The following is a 20865-nucleotide window of genomic DNA, read 5'->3' as shown; positions in this document are numbered from 1 at the left end:
TCTGTTTATTACAATAAGTAACATAAAAAAACTTAATTTATAAGCATATGCATTGCATTTGTTATATAACCACAGCAGATTACTATTTATTGTAGTATTTGTTTTCTTTCTTATTTAAAGAAAAATAACCATATTTGTTCTGGAAGCGAATTATTTCAGTTAGAAATCTTTGTTATTTGACATGGCAATTATTTTATTAGATAATGAAGACTTTGTACCACTTTAAAGCTTGTATTATTGTACATAATGATATATCTTTTGGAGACTGTCACACTGTGCACCACAAGTAAATACATAATTTCCAGTAAAGTGTTACGTCACAGACTTATGGTACGAAGTCCACAGGGTACAAAATCCTTAAAGATAATTCCATTTTATTTATAGCTAAGCAAATGATATAGACATCTTTTAAATTTTTCTAATCACATAAGTTTAAGAATTACTTAACTACCAAATTATCCCGCGGATTGTTTATCTAAATTTAAATTCTAAATAGCACAAGCAAAACTTTCCAACATACACCACGAAAATATATGACTCATCATTGCAATAGAAATTTGCGAGCAACAACATCTTTCATCCTATACTTTACATTATTCTTAAAGTGTTTACCTGTTTTTTTTGTTTGTTTGTCTCTTTTTTCCCAATAAAACAGCGTATAATAAACTCTGCAGACCACAATATTTTTGTACAAGAGCGAATCAACGAATGCGTTTAAATAAAATAATGCCGTAACGTCACTTCCGGTGCAGACCGGCATTTCCAGTCATCTATTTTCGCGACTTGTCAAAATGTTGTTCGTAAGAAACGCAGGAGTTTCTAGTAAATAAAAATGACAGAAAAAGTAGTTTAGACCACGACTAAACTTCGGGAGTTATATAAACGCAGAGAAACAATGTCTAGAGAAGAGCGTATGCAGTGATAGTTTGAAGGCTAATTGTTGTTGTTGTGCACAGCCATACGGCCGCAGTAATCTCCCCTGAACTTTGTGTATATATTGTTGGAGAAGTTACAGTTTTGAAATACCGTGTTTAAGAAAAAGATTGATAGAAGTGTAATTTTTAATCATATTTATGTGACTGGAGTTAATGATAAAAGTCAACTATTGGACGGTAGTGTTGATAATTACAAAGAAAACTATTCGTGAAAATACTGTCGCGGTCGCCAGATTGTCGAATTCCGGACGCTGATTGACAATTCAAATGGAAATGTAGGTATTTCACTGATTTATGCATTTTTTAATGTATATCCCATGTTTCAATTAATAAATCAACTGTAGCGTAAATAGTCAGTTTTGTATCCATTAGGAATAATACATGTATTTGGTATTAAATTTGGATGAAGAATGGTGTTTACCCTTATTTATTAATCCAGTTTGAAAGTGTTCATCATATTAAATAATAGTAATGGCATGCATTGTCACGAATGTCTGAATTAATAAAAGTGATGACACTTACACACTATGGATTATATCACACTATTAAACACTTACATCAGTAGGTAATTCCTATACAAGTGCTGGTTTATTTGACCTCAGTTAAGACTACAATTGTTTTTTTTTAAATAACGCGAAGAAAATGTAAATTATAGAAAACTGAAGATGTCATTTCTTTCCAGGAAAAAGGCAAGGGGAGGAGAGAATTATGGGGGCAGTAACTGTGTAAAACCGTCAAAAAGGCATGTTAGTGGGTCAGGATACTGCATGGCATAAACGGGGCTTTGACAGAATAAAATGTAAGTTTATTGTAACACTTAAACACTTTATTTGAAGCAATACATTTTCACATTATTAAAGCAATATCTATAGGAATGTATGTCTGTCTGACCATCTGTCTGTCAGTTTATTTTTAACTTTTAAACTTTTTAAGATATCAACTCCTAACTTCATGCATGAATAGTGCATGCACACATTAATACATACCGTATGTACAATAGCTGCATTTTAAAGGGATTTTTTTCCCCTGTTCAGTTGTCCTTGTTTTACTGTCCAAGTTAGTTGTCAGGGGTGATATTTAGTTCTCCTTCAAGGACAGTTTTAGTTTTCTTATAAAGTCAAATAATTTGTTTCAGCACACACATTCTTGTTGTCCAACCAAAAGTATGGAGGGAAGATAGTGAAGTAGGTCATGTCTTAGCGTATCTGTGAAACGTGCCAGTGGTGGCGAAGAAACCGGACATGCACATGGCTGTGTCAACAAGATTACTGGAGTGTCAGTGGTGAGAAGGGACTCAAGGAGCTTATTGAAGAGGGCACGCCTGTTGAGATTTTAGAGGGTGATGGAGATAATAATTTAGTTTAATGCGTGAAAAGGAACTTAAACCTTACACTACAGAAACATTTTGATAAAATCATGTCAAGAACATTTTCATAATGAAGAACTCAGACTGTCAGCCCAGGGTCACAAATACCATGCGGGTATTTTTTATTCCAAACCTGGCGGAGTTATGCAAAAATCGACCATCAAAATCATGTTTATATTTTGTATATACACTGTACTAACAAGTTTTATGTTATTAATCACTATTCATTGATGAAGCTATTTTCCTTTTAACTGGTATGATTGAATGATTTAATATGCCATATTTTTTTATTTTGAATTGTTTTATTTCCCCTGTCATATGTTCAAGTCTTTTACTCATTTTTATCTATTTTTGAACATTTGAACTCCTCGATATGCTCACATGTAAAAATTAATATTGTAAAAGCTCAATAAGTGTTCAAGATATGATCATGAAATGTAGTATACTTATTGGGCTATAGGTTTGCCATTTATCTGTTGGTCAATCCTCCCTCTAATCATCTGTCTGTCCATCTAGAAAAACTGAAATATCTTAAAAAGTAATAAAAAATATAATAATATTGATAAGTATTGAGGCAATTCTGAATGACCATTAATTTCTCAAGAAGTCATAAGGTCAGGTCTATAAAAATAGAATAACATTGAATACTGCAATAATTGGTTTAGTACATACAATATTATCATGAAACTTGCAATATACATTTAGAACACTGGGATATCCCCTGCGAAATGTTGTTCTGCAGTTCACTGACTATTCGTGAAATATTCATGAACTGTTCATGAACCAAGTTCATGAATAATTCATGAATAGTCAGTGAAATGTTCTTGAAATTTTAGTTCATGAAGTGTTAATGAAATATTCTTGAAACTTAATTGCATGAAGTGTTCATTAACTATTCTTGAATCCTTATGGCATGAAGTGTTCATGAACTGTTCTTGAACCCTAATGGCATAAAGTGTTCATGAACTATCTGTGAACCCTAATGGCATGAAGTGTTCTTGAACTATTCATGAACAACAAAATTCGTGAAAAATTCTTCAGGGTTTGCTGTTTATGAACAGTTCATGAACATTTTTATTCTATTTTTCAATGGCTCATTTCCTGTTCAAGGACTGTCAGTGAATAGTCAGTGTCCGACAAATGTCTTATTTTTCAGGTAGCCCACTGGGCTACCAATAAAAATATTTGGTAGCCCATAAAATTTTCCTACAAAATGATAAGAGGCAGGTTTTCATCTTTATTTTATTTCTTCATTTACATATACATAATACTTATACATACATATACATAAAACAGCAAGTAGTCTGATGTACACAGTCAATATCGTAAATTAATGTTACAGTACAGGCACCGTGTACTTAAATGTAAATGTACCAAAGAAAATCATATGCTACATGTAGATATTACATGTATGTGCACATGTATGTGTACTTAAATTCGGACAGCACGTTAAGTCGTAAACGTAAATAAAGCGTTTAGATGATCAATACGATTGACTCGTATAGTGTTAATCAATGCTATTGCCCTTTTTAACAACAAATACCGAGTTTCAAGAAATCAAAAGTATTAAATCATTTATTTACTTGTGTCTGACTTTAAGTACTGTCCGAATTTACGTATTGCATCCGTATGTTACGACACTTTTGTGCAGTCAGTATACAATACAATAATTGTTTCAATAATGAAGCAACTGATACAGCGTAACGGTAATGAAACAGCGTGTTTACATGATATTTTATTAAGAGAAAATGTCAATGCCAAATAATTCGCGAGATACCCCGGTACTTTAGTTGAAATTCACGAAACTTTTAATGGAAATTAAATGATCTCAATGTTGTACCCGCTACGAAATTTTTATTTACAAATAAATACACCCACGCCAATTTTCGCGCGCTTTTTATCAGGACAAAGAAATTCATTTCTTAAATGTAGAATTTTGTAACCTAAAATAGCTGTACACAACGCGTGCAAACCGTGGCAGGTTATTTACGCATGTTGCAATACAACGGTCCTGAATGGGAGCTTATTTCATCATATCTTTAAATAGAACCATATGCCGAAATTCATTTGACACTTTAGAAAATTTCAAACGTTTGTGTTTATGACTCTTATCGTCTATATTACCCACCCATAATTTGGTTTTAAAAATATAAATCGGGCATATATGGGATTATTGATTAACAGTCGATAAATCCAATTATTAATTGACAATGCAAACTAATTAGCCGGTGTTAACCACGTTCACAAAGTTGTCATTAATATTCATCTTCGGTTTCGTTACCGTTTTGAAGAATCCGCTATTGTTTTGATTTATTTAATGTTTGGCGTCCTTAGATATTTAACGACATCAAAAACGGTGTCGCTATTACTCATTGTTGCGGTTAACAAATAATTCCAAACTGCGAAATGATGTTGCATCATGTGCGCCAACTATCCAACCGGTTCTCATTATATTATTAGCAGACGACAAATGTTGATTCTGATTGGATGATTAAAATACACTGTTACTGTTTAAGACATTACCGCAAGTGATCGGTGACTGATTAGATAATTGATTGCACTTTGTTATCGGATTATAAGCAATACACAGTGTACAAACACATGGTCAGCGTGTTTATTCTACGTATGTCTGTCAATAAACCGGGCTACCGCTCTTATAGATTTATAGTAGCCCGGCGGGCGTCAGCTGGAAAATTTCAGTAGCCCGATGAAAAATTTCGGTAGCCCCCGGGCTCCGGGCAATGGATTTGTCGGACACTGGAATAGTTCATGAACCATATTCTTCATGAGTCATGAACTGAGGTCAAACAAAGGTTATCATAAGTGCAAGCAAACATGAGAGACTACAAACAATGTCATCAGCCACAGACTGCCAGGCTTAGCACAGAGGCTAGTTTTCAAATTGTTTGTCCATGTCTTCAACACACTGCCATTTCCCTTTCTGGAGCATTTTTGAGAATATTGAACACCATGCACTGCCTCCGGGTCCTTTCTGGTATGAGGTATACTGTTCACATGTGCTCTACAGAATAAAAAATCATAAAAAGGTCTATAGTAAAGAGTTATTTACATTCAAACTTTAATAAAAGTGAATCTATAATCAATATACATTGGGATCTGACAACACAACAGGAAATGGACTGAAAAATCTGGATTTGTTAGGCTACTGCAGAGCATTGGTCTGATATTGTTCTGTAGAACAACTATCTGGGGTAAATTAAACAAGACAAAAGTACTATTTACAATTCATATTTATATCATAACATATTATATTAGCCTGAAAAATAAGATACTTCCCATAAGTGATTATTGTACATCATAACCATAAAATACTGACATAACACTCATTTAATGTACAGTAAAGTGCAAGACCAGTACCTTGAAGACAGAATACACTGCTGTCTGTTTGAAGCTTTTTCCAGCATTGGGTTGTGGATGCCCACTCAAGTTGAATTTTGCCATGTGGGGGACATTTATCACCCTGAAATCGGTCTGTTTATTACAATAAGTAACATAAAAAAACTTAATTTATAAGCATATGCATTGCATTTGTTATATAACCACAGCAGATTACTATTTATTGTAGTATTTGTTTTCTTTCTTATTTAAAGAAAAATAACCATATTTGTTCTGGAAGCGAATTATTTCAGTTAGAAATCTTTGTTATTTGACATGGCAATTATTTTATTAGATAATGAAGACTTTGTACCACTTTAAAGCTTGTATTATTGTACATAATGATATATCTTTTGGAGACTGTCACACTGTGCACCACAAGTAAATACATAATTTCCAGTAAAGTGTTACGTCACAGACTTATGGTACGAAGTCCACAGGGTACAAACTCCTTAAAGATAATTCCATTTTATTTATAGCTAAGCAAATGATATAGACATCTTTTAAATTTTTCTAATCACATAAGTTTAAGAATTACTTAACTACCAAATTATCCCGCGGATTGTTTATCTAAATTTAAATTCCAAATAGCACAAGCAAAACTTTCCAACATACACCACGAAAATATATGACTCATCATTGCAATAGAAATTTGCGAGCAACAACATCTTTCATCCTATACTTTACATTATTCTTAAAGTGTTTACCTGTTTTTTTTGTTTGTTTGTCTCTTTTTTCCCAATAAAACAGCGTATAATAAACTCTGCAGACCACAATATTTTTGTACAAGAGCGAATCAACGAATGCGTTTAAATAAAATAATGCCGTAACGTCACTTCCGGTGCAGACCGGCATTTCCAGTCATCTATTTTCGCGACTTGTCAAAATGTTGTTCGTAAGAAACGCAGGAGTTTCTAGTAAATAAAAATGACAGAAAAAGTAGTTTAGACCACGACTAAACTTCGGGAGTTATATAAACGCAGAGAAACAATGTCTAGAGAAGAGCGTATGCAGTGATAGTTTGAAGGCTAATTGTTGTTGTTGTGCACAGCCATACGGCCGCAGTAATCTCCCCTGAACTTTGTGTATATATAGACCAGTTCACGCGTGACGTAACGCGCACCTGCGTGTTTACATCCGGGCTATATTGGTAGTCAAAAAAAGATACAATCAATGGGGAGAAATAGAGCGTGATCGGTTATATTTAAACGATTATATTTAGAATTCATTTTTCAACATGCCAACAAGTTGTTCTACGTTACTGAAACAAATAAGATTGAACACAATGAATACATAGATCAATTCCAAATAAAAAACATTTACAAATTAACCATAATGGTATTTGTCTGGGCAGGGACCTATACCCTGGTCCGGGAAAACTAACATGTTGACTCATTAAATAAACATTTAATTAAATTAAATGCAATAGTTTTCATTTGATTGTTTGCATCAATCTTAAAATCGTTTAAGCCTTTGTATTCCGGTGTTAAATTGCCCCTTTGTTCTGCCTAATCCGATTATCTCGTTTTGATCAGATATTGTCCAGACCTAACTAACAACATGGTGTCATAAATCACACTAGGTGGCAGATGACAGTCTAGTCATTAAATTGATGATTCCACCATGTCTTCATTCTGGTAGTATTAAGTAACTAGGCATTTGGTCGAATAAATTTACCGCCGACATACTTAACAGTTGCTTAAATTAGATATGTTACATATTGTACAAATTTGAAGTCTATAGATTATCGGAAATTGAACACGGTAAAGATAGAAGCCCGTTTTATTTATAAAAAAATAAAGTATTTATGAATTATAAAATGTAAATAAAAATATTTAACGTATTTAGCGGGCATCGGTTAATTATAAATATGTCATTCCGTATGAAGATGTAATGTTACGGCAATGCACGAAATACATCATAAAAACAAGAAATTACGTTTGACATCAATGGGGGTAAATAATAATGAAACAATATGTATATATTATATAATATATGTATATATATTATGTTGTGTGTTTGTGTGTGTGTTAAATGTTAGATAGTTGTCACTTATACTCGATCACTAGTAACGAGTTTACAATATACATGAATACACAGTTCAATTTGCATCATGTGAGGTTGTGTTTTTAAGTTGTATGTTAATATTCCTCAAGTCATTCTCTGAACAACACCCATCCAAATTAAAATTACATGTAAATACCGTCATGAACTTCGCTTTTAATAGTGCTTTGTAGTACGTTTATTTTCAATGAAACACTGACACATTCTATCACTAATTTAAAATTAGTAATTTTTTATTACTCTAGTTTACACATGCAATTGATAATTATAATTTTATAATTAGATGTATCATTATTTTTATTGAAGCTTATCTGCAAATAATTATACGGCTAATGCATAGAGCTCTTTGTTGCGTCGAGTTGTCTGTCGTCCAGTCTTCAGACAATCTTATTTACTTTTATGCTAATGACGCGTTCTTTTAAAATGCAAATAAATGGGTTAATGCATTCTTTTGGCACTAAACATTATATTTTTTAAATATTATTTAGGTGTTGTTTTTTTTAGTTTCTTTTCGATTTATTGACTAAACAAGTCTCGTTATCCATATGCTTTGCGTTAGCTGTAAGCAATGCTTTTGACTACCAGTGCATTGCGCATGCGCGAAAATCGGGAATCAAAACAATAACAATGAACTGGCCTATTGTTGGAGAAGTTACAGTTTTGAAATACCGTGTTTAAGAAAAAGATTGATAGAAGTGTAATTTTTAATCATATTTATGTGACTGGAGTTAATGATAAAAGTCAACTATTGGACGGTAGTGTTGATAATTACAAAGAAAACTATTCGTGAAAATACTGTCGCGGTCGCCAGATTGTCGAATTCCGGACGCTGATTGACAATTCAAATGGAAATGTAGGTATTTCACTGATTTATGCATTTTTTAATGTATATCCCATGTTTCAATTAATAAATCAACTGTAGCGTAAATAGTCAGTTTTGTATCCATTAGGAATAATACATGTATTTGGTATTAAATTTGGATGAAGAATGGTGTTTACCCTTATTTATTAATCCAGTTTGAAAGTGTTCATCATATTAAATAATAGTAATGGCATGCATTGTCACGAATGTCTGAATTAATAAAAGTGATGACACTTACACACTATGGATTATATCACACTATTAAACACTTACATCAGTAGGTAATTCCTATACAAGTGCTGGTTTATTTGACCTCAGTTAAGACTACAATTGTTTTTTTTTAAATAACGCGAAGAAAATGTAAATTATAGAAAACTGAAGATGTCATTTCTTTCCAGGAAAAAGGCAAGGGGAGGAGAGAATTATGGGGGCAGTAACTGTGTAAAACCGTCAAAAAGGCATGTTAGTGGGTCAGGATACTGCATGGCATAAACGGGGCTTTGACAGAATAAAATGTAAGTTTATTGTAACACTTAAACACTTTATTTGAAGCAATACATTTTCACATTATTAAAGCAATATCTATAGGAATGTATGTCTGTCTGACCATCTGTCTGTCAGTTTATTTTTAACTTTTAAACTTTTTAAGATATCAACTCCTAACTTCATGCATGAATAGTGCATGCACACATTAATACATACCGTATGTACAATAGCTGCATTTTAAAGGGATTTTTTTCCCCTGTTCAGTTGTCCTTGTTTTACTGTCCAAGTTAGTTGTCAGGGGTGATATTTAGTTCTCCTTCAAGGACAGTTTTAGTTTTCTTATAAAGTCAAATAATTTGTTTCAGCACACACATTCTTGTTGTCCAACCAAAAGTATGGAGGGAAGATAGTGAAGTAGGTCATGTCTTAGCGTATCTGTGAAACGTGCCAGTGGTGGCGAAGAAACCGGACATGCACATGGCTGTGTCAACAAGATTACTGGAGTGTCAGTGGTGAGAAGGGACTCAAGGAGCTTATTGAAGAGGGCACGCCTGTTGAGATTTTAGAGGGTGATGGAGATAATAATTTAGTTTAATGCGTGAAAAGGAACTTAAACCTTACACTACAGAAACATTTTGATAAAATCATGTCAAGAACATTTTCATAATGAAGAACTCAGACTGTCAGCCCAGGGTCACAAATACCATGCGGGTATTTTTTATTCCAAACCTGGCGGAGTTATGCAAAAATCGACCATCAAAATCATGTTTATATTTTGTATATACACTGTACTAACAAGTTTTATGTTATTAATCACTATTCATTGATGAAGCTATTTTCCTTTTAACTGGTATGATTGAATGATTTAATATGCCATATTTTTTTATTTTGAATTGTTTTATTTCCCCTGTCATATGTTCAAGTCTTTTACTCATTTTTATCTATTTTTGAACATTTGAACTCCTCGATATGCTCACATGTAAAAAGTCGCAAATTTAGTATGGTGTTTCTGGCAAATGGGGGTACCCTTAATTGTGATGCAGGAACTTTTTATTTTACTGGTGACCCTTTTGAATAGTTCAGGCTAATGTATAGTTTTAATCATTTTTTTGATAAACCAAGTCAAGAATATTTCATGAACCATTTTTGAATTCTTTGGATTCATGAAAAGTTCTTCATTAGTTCTTAAAAAAGGCAAAAATATTCAAATTAAAGTAATTAAAGAACTGGTACGTTTTGTATCTTGTTGGTTGATTAATTAAAATAGATAATTTTTAGCAAGAATGATGTCTGGCTGAACTTGTGCAAATATGGTTGGTTGCCTGAAGTAAAAAAAAAGAAGCTTACAAGTAGATGAAATTTACACGGTTATCATGTATAAAGTATGCAAAGATCAAGTATTTTAAGTATAATAATAATAATCTTAAATGTTACTAACATTAATCAGTATGAAAATAAAGAACTTACAAAATTAGTATGCTAGACATTTCAATATTACTTTCGAAAATATGTATGAAACATCTAGCACAAAGGAATTCATGAATTATTCATGATGGATCCTCAAAGTCTGTCTCAGAAAAGTCATTAGAAATAATTGTTCATGAAATGTTCATCACTAAGTATTTATGGTTAGATGAAGAACTGTTCATGAACTTCGAAGTGTTCATCAATAATTCATAAACTGTTCATGAACTTCTTCTAAGAACAGTTCATGTCCAAAAGTTTGTGAACCAAGCTCAGGAACTTTTCAAGAACCGTTCATGAACAGTTCATGATTGGCTTGAAGTGTTCATGAAGTCATGAACAACATTTCGCAGAGGATGTTTCTAAAATGTTGCACATTAATAAATAAAGGGCAATATGAAGTTTATGCATAAACTATATACTTTTGGGTAGGGGTTTTCACTGTTTGGAGACTGCTGTACGTATTGCGGCATAAGTGTTAAAGGTTTGTTTTAGAAAGCAACAACACAAAAGTTCTGAAAAGTAATGCTCAAACTTAATCCCCATCCCTTGAAATTCTGTCAAAGCTTTGTTTTGAAAAGCACAACACAAAAATGCTCTAAATATGACATTGTTTGTTAAAACTAAGTCATCCAAATAGAAAGTTTTTACATGTGGCAATCGCTTTCTTGGTATGGCTTCTAAATTGCTAACATGCAGATAGTTTCTGCACATGCCTAGATTAAAATGTAACCACAGCAGTAAGAAACATGCCTAGTATTCAGTGTATGGCTTCCTGTTGAATGTCTTTGACCTGTATTTTTGTTGTGTTTTTGTTTTCTTGTTATTATTTTTGTGAATTGTGGCAGTAAAGATATGCAAGATATTTTTTTGTTCTGAGGTTTATGACACAGTCTTATTTTATCGGGTATATTCATTATTATAACTGCTTGAACTCTGGCATAAATATTTCACACACAAAAATAACTCCAGCAAATAAGTCCTGAAAAATTGTCACTACCTGCATCAAATAACTCCATACAAGGTCTGGTGCATAGAAAACTGGATAATTCAAGGACTTTTTTTGGTCACTAATCAATCGTGTCATTGATTTTTACTCGAGATAATTAGAGGAAGTGTTTCATTTGTTTTCATAAACAATTCAAAACTTTAAATTATACAACAATCAGACTAACATTTTAACTCTTTCAGTGCTGGAACCGAAATTTTGAAGGCCTTCGCAAACAGTTTGGATCCAGATGAGATGCCACAGAACGTGTCATCTCATCAGGATCCAAACTGTTTGCTATTTTGATAGTATTCTTTGAAGAAAAATAGAAGAAAATGCTAATTTTAGAAATTCAGCAGACAACATTTTAGCAGACGACAAATGTCCCAGCATGCAAAGGGTTAAAATCAAGGGCTGAGTGGGAGACTATTGTACAGTCGAACCCTGATGGATCAAATTTCTGGTTGGCTTGACCTCTTCTCCAAGCACCAATATATTATTGCTTTATATTCATATAAGTGTCTTTCGGATGGCTCAAATTCGCGAGGGTCGAACCATCGGATGGTTTGAACTGTTTAGACAGTCCTGGTCACACAATTTTCACACGTTCTTTTGTTTGTTTGGCTCGAACTCGCTTAGGGTTACTTGATCAATTAGGAGCGCTTGATTAAATGCACACTATAATTGATGTCACACCAACTGCAAACATTACATTGACTCATTTGTTAATTGATTTAAGTAAAAGATGATATTGTGTATAATATCTGGTGTTTTTGTGTAGATGCAGTATTATTATGGCTGAAACAACTGCATCGCTTCGCATGCAGTGCTCTTTCCTACATGTACACATACACGTGCTACATGTGCCCATATGATATTTGTTTGATTATATGTGTAACTGTTTTAAAATATTGATTTATACAAGTATTTAGAATATATTTGGTTCTTATAAATTCACAGCAGACATAAGTACAAAGTTAAGGCCGTTCGATTACTCTTCAACTGGAGATGCAAATCTTTTGCAGATTCATGCTAGAAAACAAAATATATTTGAAATCAGTTGGCTAGAATTTAGGATGGCTCAAACTTTTGTTGTCAATCCCCTTGAGTTTGAGCCATCCGGTATCTGCTTGACAATTTGATATGCAAGATGGATTATAAGTTTCATCCTCAATTCTCGAATCATTATTATTAATTATATGAGCATCCCTGCAGTGTAATCAGGGTACCCTGAACAATAATTAGACCTGCAAACCTTGTGTGACTCTTTAGTGGGCAGGGTAGCGCTTTACTAGACTGTGCAGATACACAGGCTGGTCTGGAGCTAGACTTACTGCATGTGGCAAAAGACCCATGAATGACCTGGCTTGTATGCATTATTTTGGTCTATGACTACCTTAGAGTAACATGGTTCAATAAAAATACAAAGGCCTTAGTAATGTACAATTAAAAAGACAAAGTTGTAATATAATAATTGTTTTATTTTATTTTCATGTGTTTTTCAGGCAGCCAGGATCTGACAATAGCTCTGAACTCCAGCGAGACTGGAAAGTTGTTTCTTGCTCAGAACTTCACCTACTTCAACTGCAGCAGCTTTCAATCGTAAGGCTTCCTTTTAAGTTTAATTCTGTTTATTTTAGCTAGATTTCATCATATGCTGTATGCTTATTAGTAGGGATGTCAACGAATATCCGAATATTCGGTCCCGGACTGAATATTCGGATACTGTTTTCCGAATCGAATATTCGGAAGAAAAAATAAAAAATCAAGTAATTTCAAAGACTTTGTATTCTTAAAATTTGCTTCAAACATTGTCAAAAAAGTCGTTCCTCGTTTTATAATGTTTATTCCGGTAGGCCCGATAATGCGTCGCTATGGTGATGACAGTATACCGGTCATAAATCCCGCCTAACAAAGCCAGACACTTTGTGTCAAAATTATGATAGGTGCAAATCGCGTCGGCAATCAAAACACCGACCTGCTCTTGATCCAATGAACTCGAATTACATTTAAAATTATCAAAGATTAAATGAGTAAAGGAAAAGCCAACTTTGTGTAAAAAACAAATAAGACTGTATGGCAATTAAAACACCGACCCGTCTTGATCTTATAACTCGAATTACATTTAAAATGATCAAAGATTAAATGAGTAAATAAAGAGCCGACTTGGTGTGAAAAACAAAACAGATCTTATGGTTATAATCACAATGTCCAATCAAAAAAGCTTTTAGAAAATAATTTACTCAACCTCTAATGAGTATTTGCGTATCGTATGGTCCAAACATTAATTAATTACTCAATATTCAATCAGGTATTATACTTAAAGGAATGTTTTTGGTTATAAGTTATTAGGTCCTCTCAAGTCTGTTTACATTTAGGATCAGTTCTTGGTATCTTTGGAAAGATCATGCCTTAATATTTTAATTAATTTTGTAGTTGATCAAACTTAGAAAAACATGCTGCAGTTATTTTCATAAAAAACAACCTATATCAAAAACAGTGCAATGCTGTTGTGTTTCTCTTGACCTGCGTTGTAACCATATTGTCTATTTTCAGGTGTAGTCAATGCACCAACAACACATGGTCATGTGACTGGTGTCTCTATGACAACAAGTGCGTCCATGACTCCCTCAGTGTGTGTCAACCCGGCGCAGTGCTCAGCCTATCGGTAGGTTAACAAACACCTTGCAAATGCAGACTCATTCTTCCCTTTCCTCTTCACCAGGCATTCCTGAGTTTTAGTGTTCATCATGAATCCAACATCAGTAGATCTCAATTCTGTCCTGAAATGAAATTTTAATCCATGTATGCTTTTCTGTCCCCGAAAAAAAGATGTCTGTAGGTAATTTGTGCCTTATGGTTGAATGTGTACAGTCACATGAAGTTTATGCATGAGAAATTATTATTCCAGTATAAATATATTTTAGTGTATTTACCATTGCATTGGTTGACTTATCCTTTGGCGACACATTCATGTTGACCTGCATTGCAACTGTAGCCCTTCCCTTAGTTGTAGAGCATTGACATTTCCAAATCATCCATTTAACATTTAGATACAAACATGAAGAGCTCATTAACATATAAACCAATACAAAGCCATTTAACAATAAATGTTAATCATATATATAAATTATATAAACCATGAGTACATGGTCATTAAAAAATAAATGTTAAGTGCAAAAGCATGGACTGTTTTTAGCATGATATTTTTTCTTAAACATTTTGCATTTCTCTTTCCAAGACCTGATATTAATGATATGCTAGAAGGAACTACTTCATGCATGCTGATATATTTTGAATTTATATATTTTTATGAGCTTCAATTTTTGTCTTAATAGCATCTATCAACTTCAAATATTATTCTTATTGAGAAAAATCATTTTTAAATTTTGAAGACTTACTGAGTGGCTGCTATGTTTTTTTAGCTCATTTAAGCACAACAAACTCACAGTGAGTTTTTGTGGCTTCCTTTTGTCCGTTGTTCTAGGTCTATCATCAATCAGGCATTATCAACATTTAGGTGTTAACACTCTAGAGGCTGAGTTATAAAATGGTTGCAGTCCTTTGACAAACTTGGCTCCCAAGCAGCAGGGAAATTTTGGAAACTTTTTATGTAAAAGAAAAAAAGTTTTGAACAGTCTAGTTGCCAAATTTTTCCCCCAAAACTTTAAAAGAATGTATGTCCTAATTTTATCTCAGCTGAGTTTAGGAACTGAGTAAAGTGGGCTAAAAATCTGTGTCACTTGGTCAAATTAAAGAAAAAAATCCAAATACTCTAGAGGCAACATTTATTTCCAAATTTTCATGAAACTTTGTCAGAACATTTAACTTAGTGATATCCTAGACTAGTTTAAAACTGAGTCACCTGGCATCAACAACTAGGACACTGGTTTAAATTAACTAAAAAGCTTGAAAAAAAAGAAACTTGCTCAGAATAATATTTTTTTAAACAATACTTTGACTGAGTTCTACATTGGTTTTTGAAACATCATAAAAGAAGAGCAAAACAGGTAAGTTCCTTTGGGTCTCAGGGGAGCAACTGAAGGCCTCAGACCCTCTTGTTTTATTAAAATGAGTGTTATTTATGACAGAGGTTACACTTGATCTGCACACCAGCATTTACAAATTTAATGTTCATGTATAATTCTCAAAATATTACATGTATAGTTCTCAAAATATTATTAAACATTTCTCATCAGATTTTTACATCCATTTTACATCATAGTATTTATCCTACTGGAGATTAGTTATTGTTCCTATCCTATTATTCAGCTATAGAAGTAGTGTTTGAACCCATACATTTATACGTATATAAGATATTTGAGTGTATGCATTTGCCTTGCAGTATAGGGGAATTGAGAGTCAGCAGGTAATCCCAGTAGCTTCCCAGCACACTATATCACATAATATTAACCCTTTGCATGCTGGGAAATTTGTTGTCTGCTAAAACGTTGTCTGCTGAATTTCTAAAATTAGCATTTTCTTCGATTTTTTTCATAGAATACTATTAGAATAGCAAACAGTTTGGATCCTGATGAGACGCCATGTTCTGTGGCGTCTCATCTGGATCCAAACTGTTTGCAAAGGCCTTCAAAATTCGGTTCCAGCACTAAAAGGGTTTAGGACACACGCTGATAATTTAACGCACAAACGTCTTAACTATTATGGGTTTTATATGAGTTAAGGCGTTCTTGCAGTGAATAATCTATGTGTGTCATGCACATCTGGCATTGTGTATTCGTTTAGAGGATTGCAATAATGTAATACTCCTTTCTGAGAAATTTATTTATTTGAACTTTTTGTTTTATCAATATAATAACTGCTATGCTGCTAGCTTTTATATAGCAGATTTTAAAAATAATTCATAGAATTTATTACTTTTTATTCTAATTAAAGTTCATACATATTGGAATTATTATAAGGTCTCTAAACAATCACTGGTCCAACATGGCTTCACCAACAGCTTCTATTTATGTGCTTGTACCCAAAATTCACATTGTCTGTAAAATATAGTATGTGTGAAAGCTTTCAACAATTTATTTGCTTTTTAATGTTTTCATTTGCTGTTGCGCAATCACCTATTTAATGCATCAAGCAAAAGTTAAAGGCATACTTATAACATGCAGGAAGTGTCTGTTTTGAAGTCAAAGCTATTTTGCTAATGCTTATGTTTGAAATTTAAAAGAAATGCTCAGACCTAGACACATTTATTTTCAGGTAAATTTTATTGAGTCTTGAAATGTATATGAATATAAGTAAAAACATCAAATAGTTTAACTTGATTATGCAAGGCTGTAGATTTATGTTAATTTTGCCTAATAACAAATGGAAATCTTTGTTGTATGTGAACATATACCACAGATGTAGAATACGAGAGACACTAACAACATAAAATTGTTATTTTTAATTTCACAAAAATGTATTATGTATCATTACTTTAAACACAACAATTTAATCATTGTAAGAAAAAATTACATCTTCATATTCAAAATTTAATGTATCTACATTGATACATGAATATTAGATTTCTATGCTGTTGATTTGGCTATGAAACTTTTGCGGTGATAGAAATTTAAACAGACCTGCCATGGTGGTAGTATGAAAAGCATGCACATCAGTGCTTCCACTGCATCAGAAAATACATGCCAGTTTCAGGCTGGACTATGGGTTAAAGGAAGCAGGATTTTGAGTTAGATGTGATGGGAATTAGAATAAGAAGGCACATACTTTAGGGAGCTGGATTGTGAGTGAGGACAAAAGTCTGCAGCAAAGTGACTTAAAGGACCTTGCAGAAAGATTTCAGTGCCTCAACCTGATGCTACTCTCATATGCATGCTCTTCATTGCCTTGACTGGTCATGTGTGCATTCGCCCTTATTCTTAAACAACTCATTTTATGAGTGTGATGCAATTGTCAAATTAGACTTTGAGAGGTGATATTATGCAGACTTGCCTTTTCCCACCTTGTTTGCAGGCTAAACCTATTGACATAATTAACAGATGTAAAAAAAGCATTCTTAAAAACTAGAGCTGTAACGATTCACCCATCATTCGATTCGATTTCGATACCAAATGGTCCGATTCGATTATTTTCGATTCGATTCAAATTAAACTATTTGCTTCTTATTTTGCAAACTATTTCATGTTTGGGGTGTCCAAAGCATGAATAAATATGTTTGGTATGTGTTATTAACTTATTATGTTGTACATTTAAAGTGTTTAACTTTTGAAATACAATTTTAAACGCAACATTGTTTTATAAGTAACAAATTTATTGAAAAAAACATCCTTTTTATCTGATTTATTCTTAAATAACATAAAATGCACAATGTATCACATGCGTTTAACAGATAACAAAAAACAAAAAAATGTAAGTATATAAACAACTTCCAGTTGACTTCTTTACAGAATGCACACAGTTTAGTAAACAAACCATATGGGTAACTTACGTCAACAAAACACGTTGTGCAAGTTACCTTTGCATCAGAACCTTTGCGAAACCCGAAATGTTACCATACTTTTGATTTTAATTTTGACGGTGCGTCTTTCGGCGTAGTTGAAGAAGCCATTTTACAGGCTGATGTAATGCTCAGCATGTTATTCATGCATTCATTGGATGCCTTATTAGCTATTGACCAATCACAATACGTATTACAAATGACAAGAACGTTTAGACGACGGATTTGGAAAGTAAGGTTTAATATGCGGATCAATCGGGATTGCAGTGAATCGAATCGAAATAGGCCGTATTAATATCGAAATAAAATCGGCGGCGTTGAACCGGTTTTTCGATGCATCGAACCGAATCGTTTTAGCTCTATTAAAAACATCCATATTAAAGATTGTATGTATAGTTAAATAGCATGCTACCAATGCCATTCCATGGTGGTGATCATAATAATAATGTTTATATTGGTTTTCTGTTATTAAAGTGGATAAGAACAAGAATGAAAGAATTGCTAGAGTGCTGGGTTTTTGTTCAGTAATTAGGCCTTTTGAATATACATTTAAGATTCCACAGGTTGACATAAAAATGATCTTTTGATACAATATAATTATTATCCAGTGTAATTATAAGCCCGCCCTACCTCTCCTTAAAGGGGATGTAATTCAATCACCATGAACCCATGTCAACATACCAAGTTCAAAGTTGAATTCTTAATGATAATGAAGTTGTGTCTATTCTTGTTCAATCATCCTACAGAAAAAAAAAGTTTTACCCCTTGTTAAACATAAACTTTCTATAGAGAGCACGATAATTATTATACATAATTTGCAGATTTTTTTTCAGTAACCACACAGTGCACTGGTGTAATATTAAACAATATGAATAATGTACATGTATTTGCCTCAATAAAGTTTTTTTATACCATGCCTCTTTGGTCAAAACTTACTAAGTAGTCACTTTTTTAAAATTTTGTATGAACTTCCTACATATTACAATATGTTGCGTTTGGGATATTCTTAGTTATGCTTGGTCATTGTCGGCTTGGGTACTACTTAAGTATACCCATGGTACTCTTAAGAATACTTAAATGTACCCCAGGTACAGAAAATATACTAAAATTTACCCTGGAAATCTAACGCTTAATTTTTTGTTGTTGACAGGTTGTTGTCGGCTTTTTTATTTCAAATTAATTATGTTCATATTTATGTCTTTATTGTGTAAAATGACCTCTTTATTATCGAAACTCCTGCTCAAAAAAGGTTTTGTCCAAATAGAAATTTGTTTTGTATGCAGTAGCTTATTTTATGACATTGGTTTTGGGGGATAAAACTTTAAGGTACAGTCTAAATGGGCCGGTAACGTGTTATTATATTTTCTGTACCCGTGGTACATTTAAGTAGTACACTAGCTGACAATGACCAATTGAACCTTTAAGTTACCATAGCGTATATTATAATAGGTTGAACTCAGAATGCAAATGTTAGATATCTTATTGCTAAATTACAACAATTACCTAAATGCTAATATATGTGAATTGATGTATTTATTGTCCCCTACCGGTTTCACCGGAGGAGACTTACGGTTTGCGCTCTGTGTGTCCGTCAGTCTGTGAGTCTGTGACACTTTTCTGGATCATGCGATAACTTAAAAAGTTTTTAATATTTTGTTCATGAAACTTGAAACATGGATAGATGGCAATACTTTTCTGGATCATGCGATAACTTTAAAAGTTTTTAATATTTTTTTCATGAAACTTGAAACATGGATGGATGGCAATAAGGACATTATGCACGTCATTTCATTTTGTTCCTACGTCAAATATTCTGGTTGCTATGGCAACAAATATTTTAAAAAATATATATATATTTCTCACAATGGTGGAGCCGATAGGGGACATATATTGCTTGGCAATAGTCTTGTTTTATTTAAGTATTTTATTACGTATTTATGTTCTTATTCATTTCAAATGGGTATGACATATTAAAAAATAAGTATAAAATGACTCAAGGCAAAGGAAAATGCTACTTATCATTTATTTGTGTTCTGTTATCAATCTTTGAGTGTCTGCTAATTTATCAGCTATCGGTGATTAATTATATGGTATCAACAGAGATAGAGCATGTATTGAACCCTATCATGTGCCTTGCTATCAGCAAGCAGTGCACCATGCAATTCATGAGAAGATTCCAGAGTCAGTTGCAGGCAGTAAAGATATAGAAAGAAGGCAAGATTAATATTCAAAGATACCACATCCTTTCTGCTATCATCATGCTTAGTTGGGATTCACAGAATTGTGGTAGTGCGATTTCGTGCTTGCCAAGATATTTCATGTACCATTTTCTCATGAATGATTTTAGGTTCCTTATCAAAATGTTTTGTTAAACAATGTTCCATTTTTATGCCCCCACCCCTGGATCAAATGATCGGGGGGGGGGGATATATTGTTTTTTGGTCTGTCTGTCATTCTGTCCCAAAAAGTTTAACCTTGCATTAAAGTATTGCAATAACTTTTGCAATATTGAAGATAGCAACTTGATATTTGGCAGCAACTTGATATTTGGCATGCATGTGCATCTCATGAAGCTGCACATTTTGAGTGGTAAAAGGCCAAGGTCATCATTCAAGGTCAAAAGGTCAAAAAATACAATCCAAGATAAGTAATAAGCTTTAAAAGGGAGATAATTTCTTAACCTGCCAAATGATATATTGAAATATTATTTCAAAGCGGCGCAATATTATTGTTTTATATATATTTTTGTATGTGAATGGTGTCAAAGGGTTACGAAATCAAGCTTATTATTTTTTATTTCATGCAGTGTGTCACACACATACTCAGGTATACACTTGTCAGCTTCTA

The 20865-nt window shown here is 33.1% G+C and overlaps 1 protein-coding gene and 1 long non-coding RNA gene across 10 annotated transcripts in view; both read left to right on the top strand.

The window, feature by feature from the left end:
• The window catches only part of LOC127878467 (plexin-B-like), a 170572-nt gene that overhangs the window by 102890 nt on the left and 46817 nt on the right, over positions 1–20865 (top strand). For 8 of the 9 annotated variants that reach the window (XM_052425003.1, XM_052425038.1, XM_052425050.1 and 5 more), the window contains 3 exons: positions 13067–13163; positions 14118–14229; positions 15907–15930. In XM_052425003.1, the coding sequence (XP_052280963.1) occupies positions 13067–13163; positions 14118–14229; positions 15907–15930 (233 nt within the window). The remainder of the gene's footprint in view (positions 1–13066; positions 13164–14117; positions 14230–15906; positions 15931–20865) is intronic. The other variant, XM_052425043.1, reaches the window with a different exon arrangement.
• On the top strand, positions 8409–11411 carry LOC127878534 (uncharacterized). Its single transcript, XR_008048794.1, has 3 exons — positions 8409–8614; positions 9022–9138; positions 9475–11411. It is a non-coding gene; the product is annotated as an uncharacterized LOC127878534 (long non-coding RNA).

Source organism: Dreissena polymorpha, chromosome 1, assembly GCF_020536995.1.
Source record: "Dreissena polymorpha isolate Duluth1 chromosome 1, UMN_Dpol_1.0, whole genome shotgun sequence".
Taxonomy (NCBI): Eukaryota; Metazoa; Mollusca; class Bivalvia; order Myida; family Dreissenidae; genus Dreissena; species Dreissena polymorpha.
Note: the sequence above shows the minus strand (reverse complement) of the source record. Positions and strands in the feature narration are given on the sequence as shown.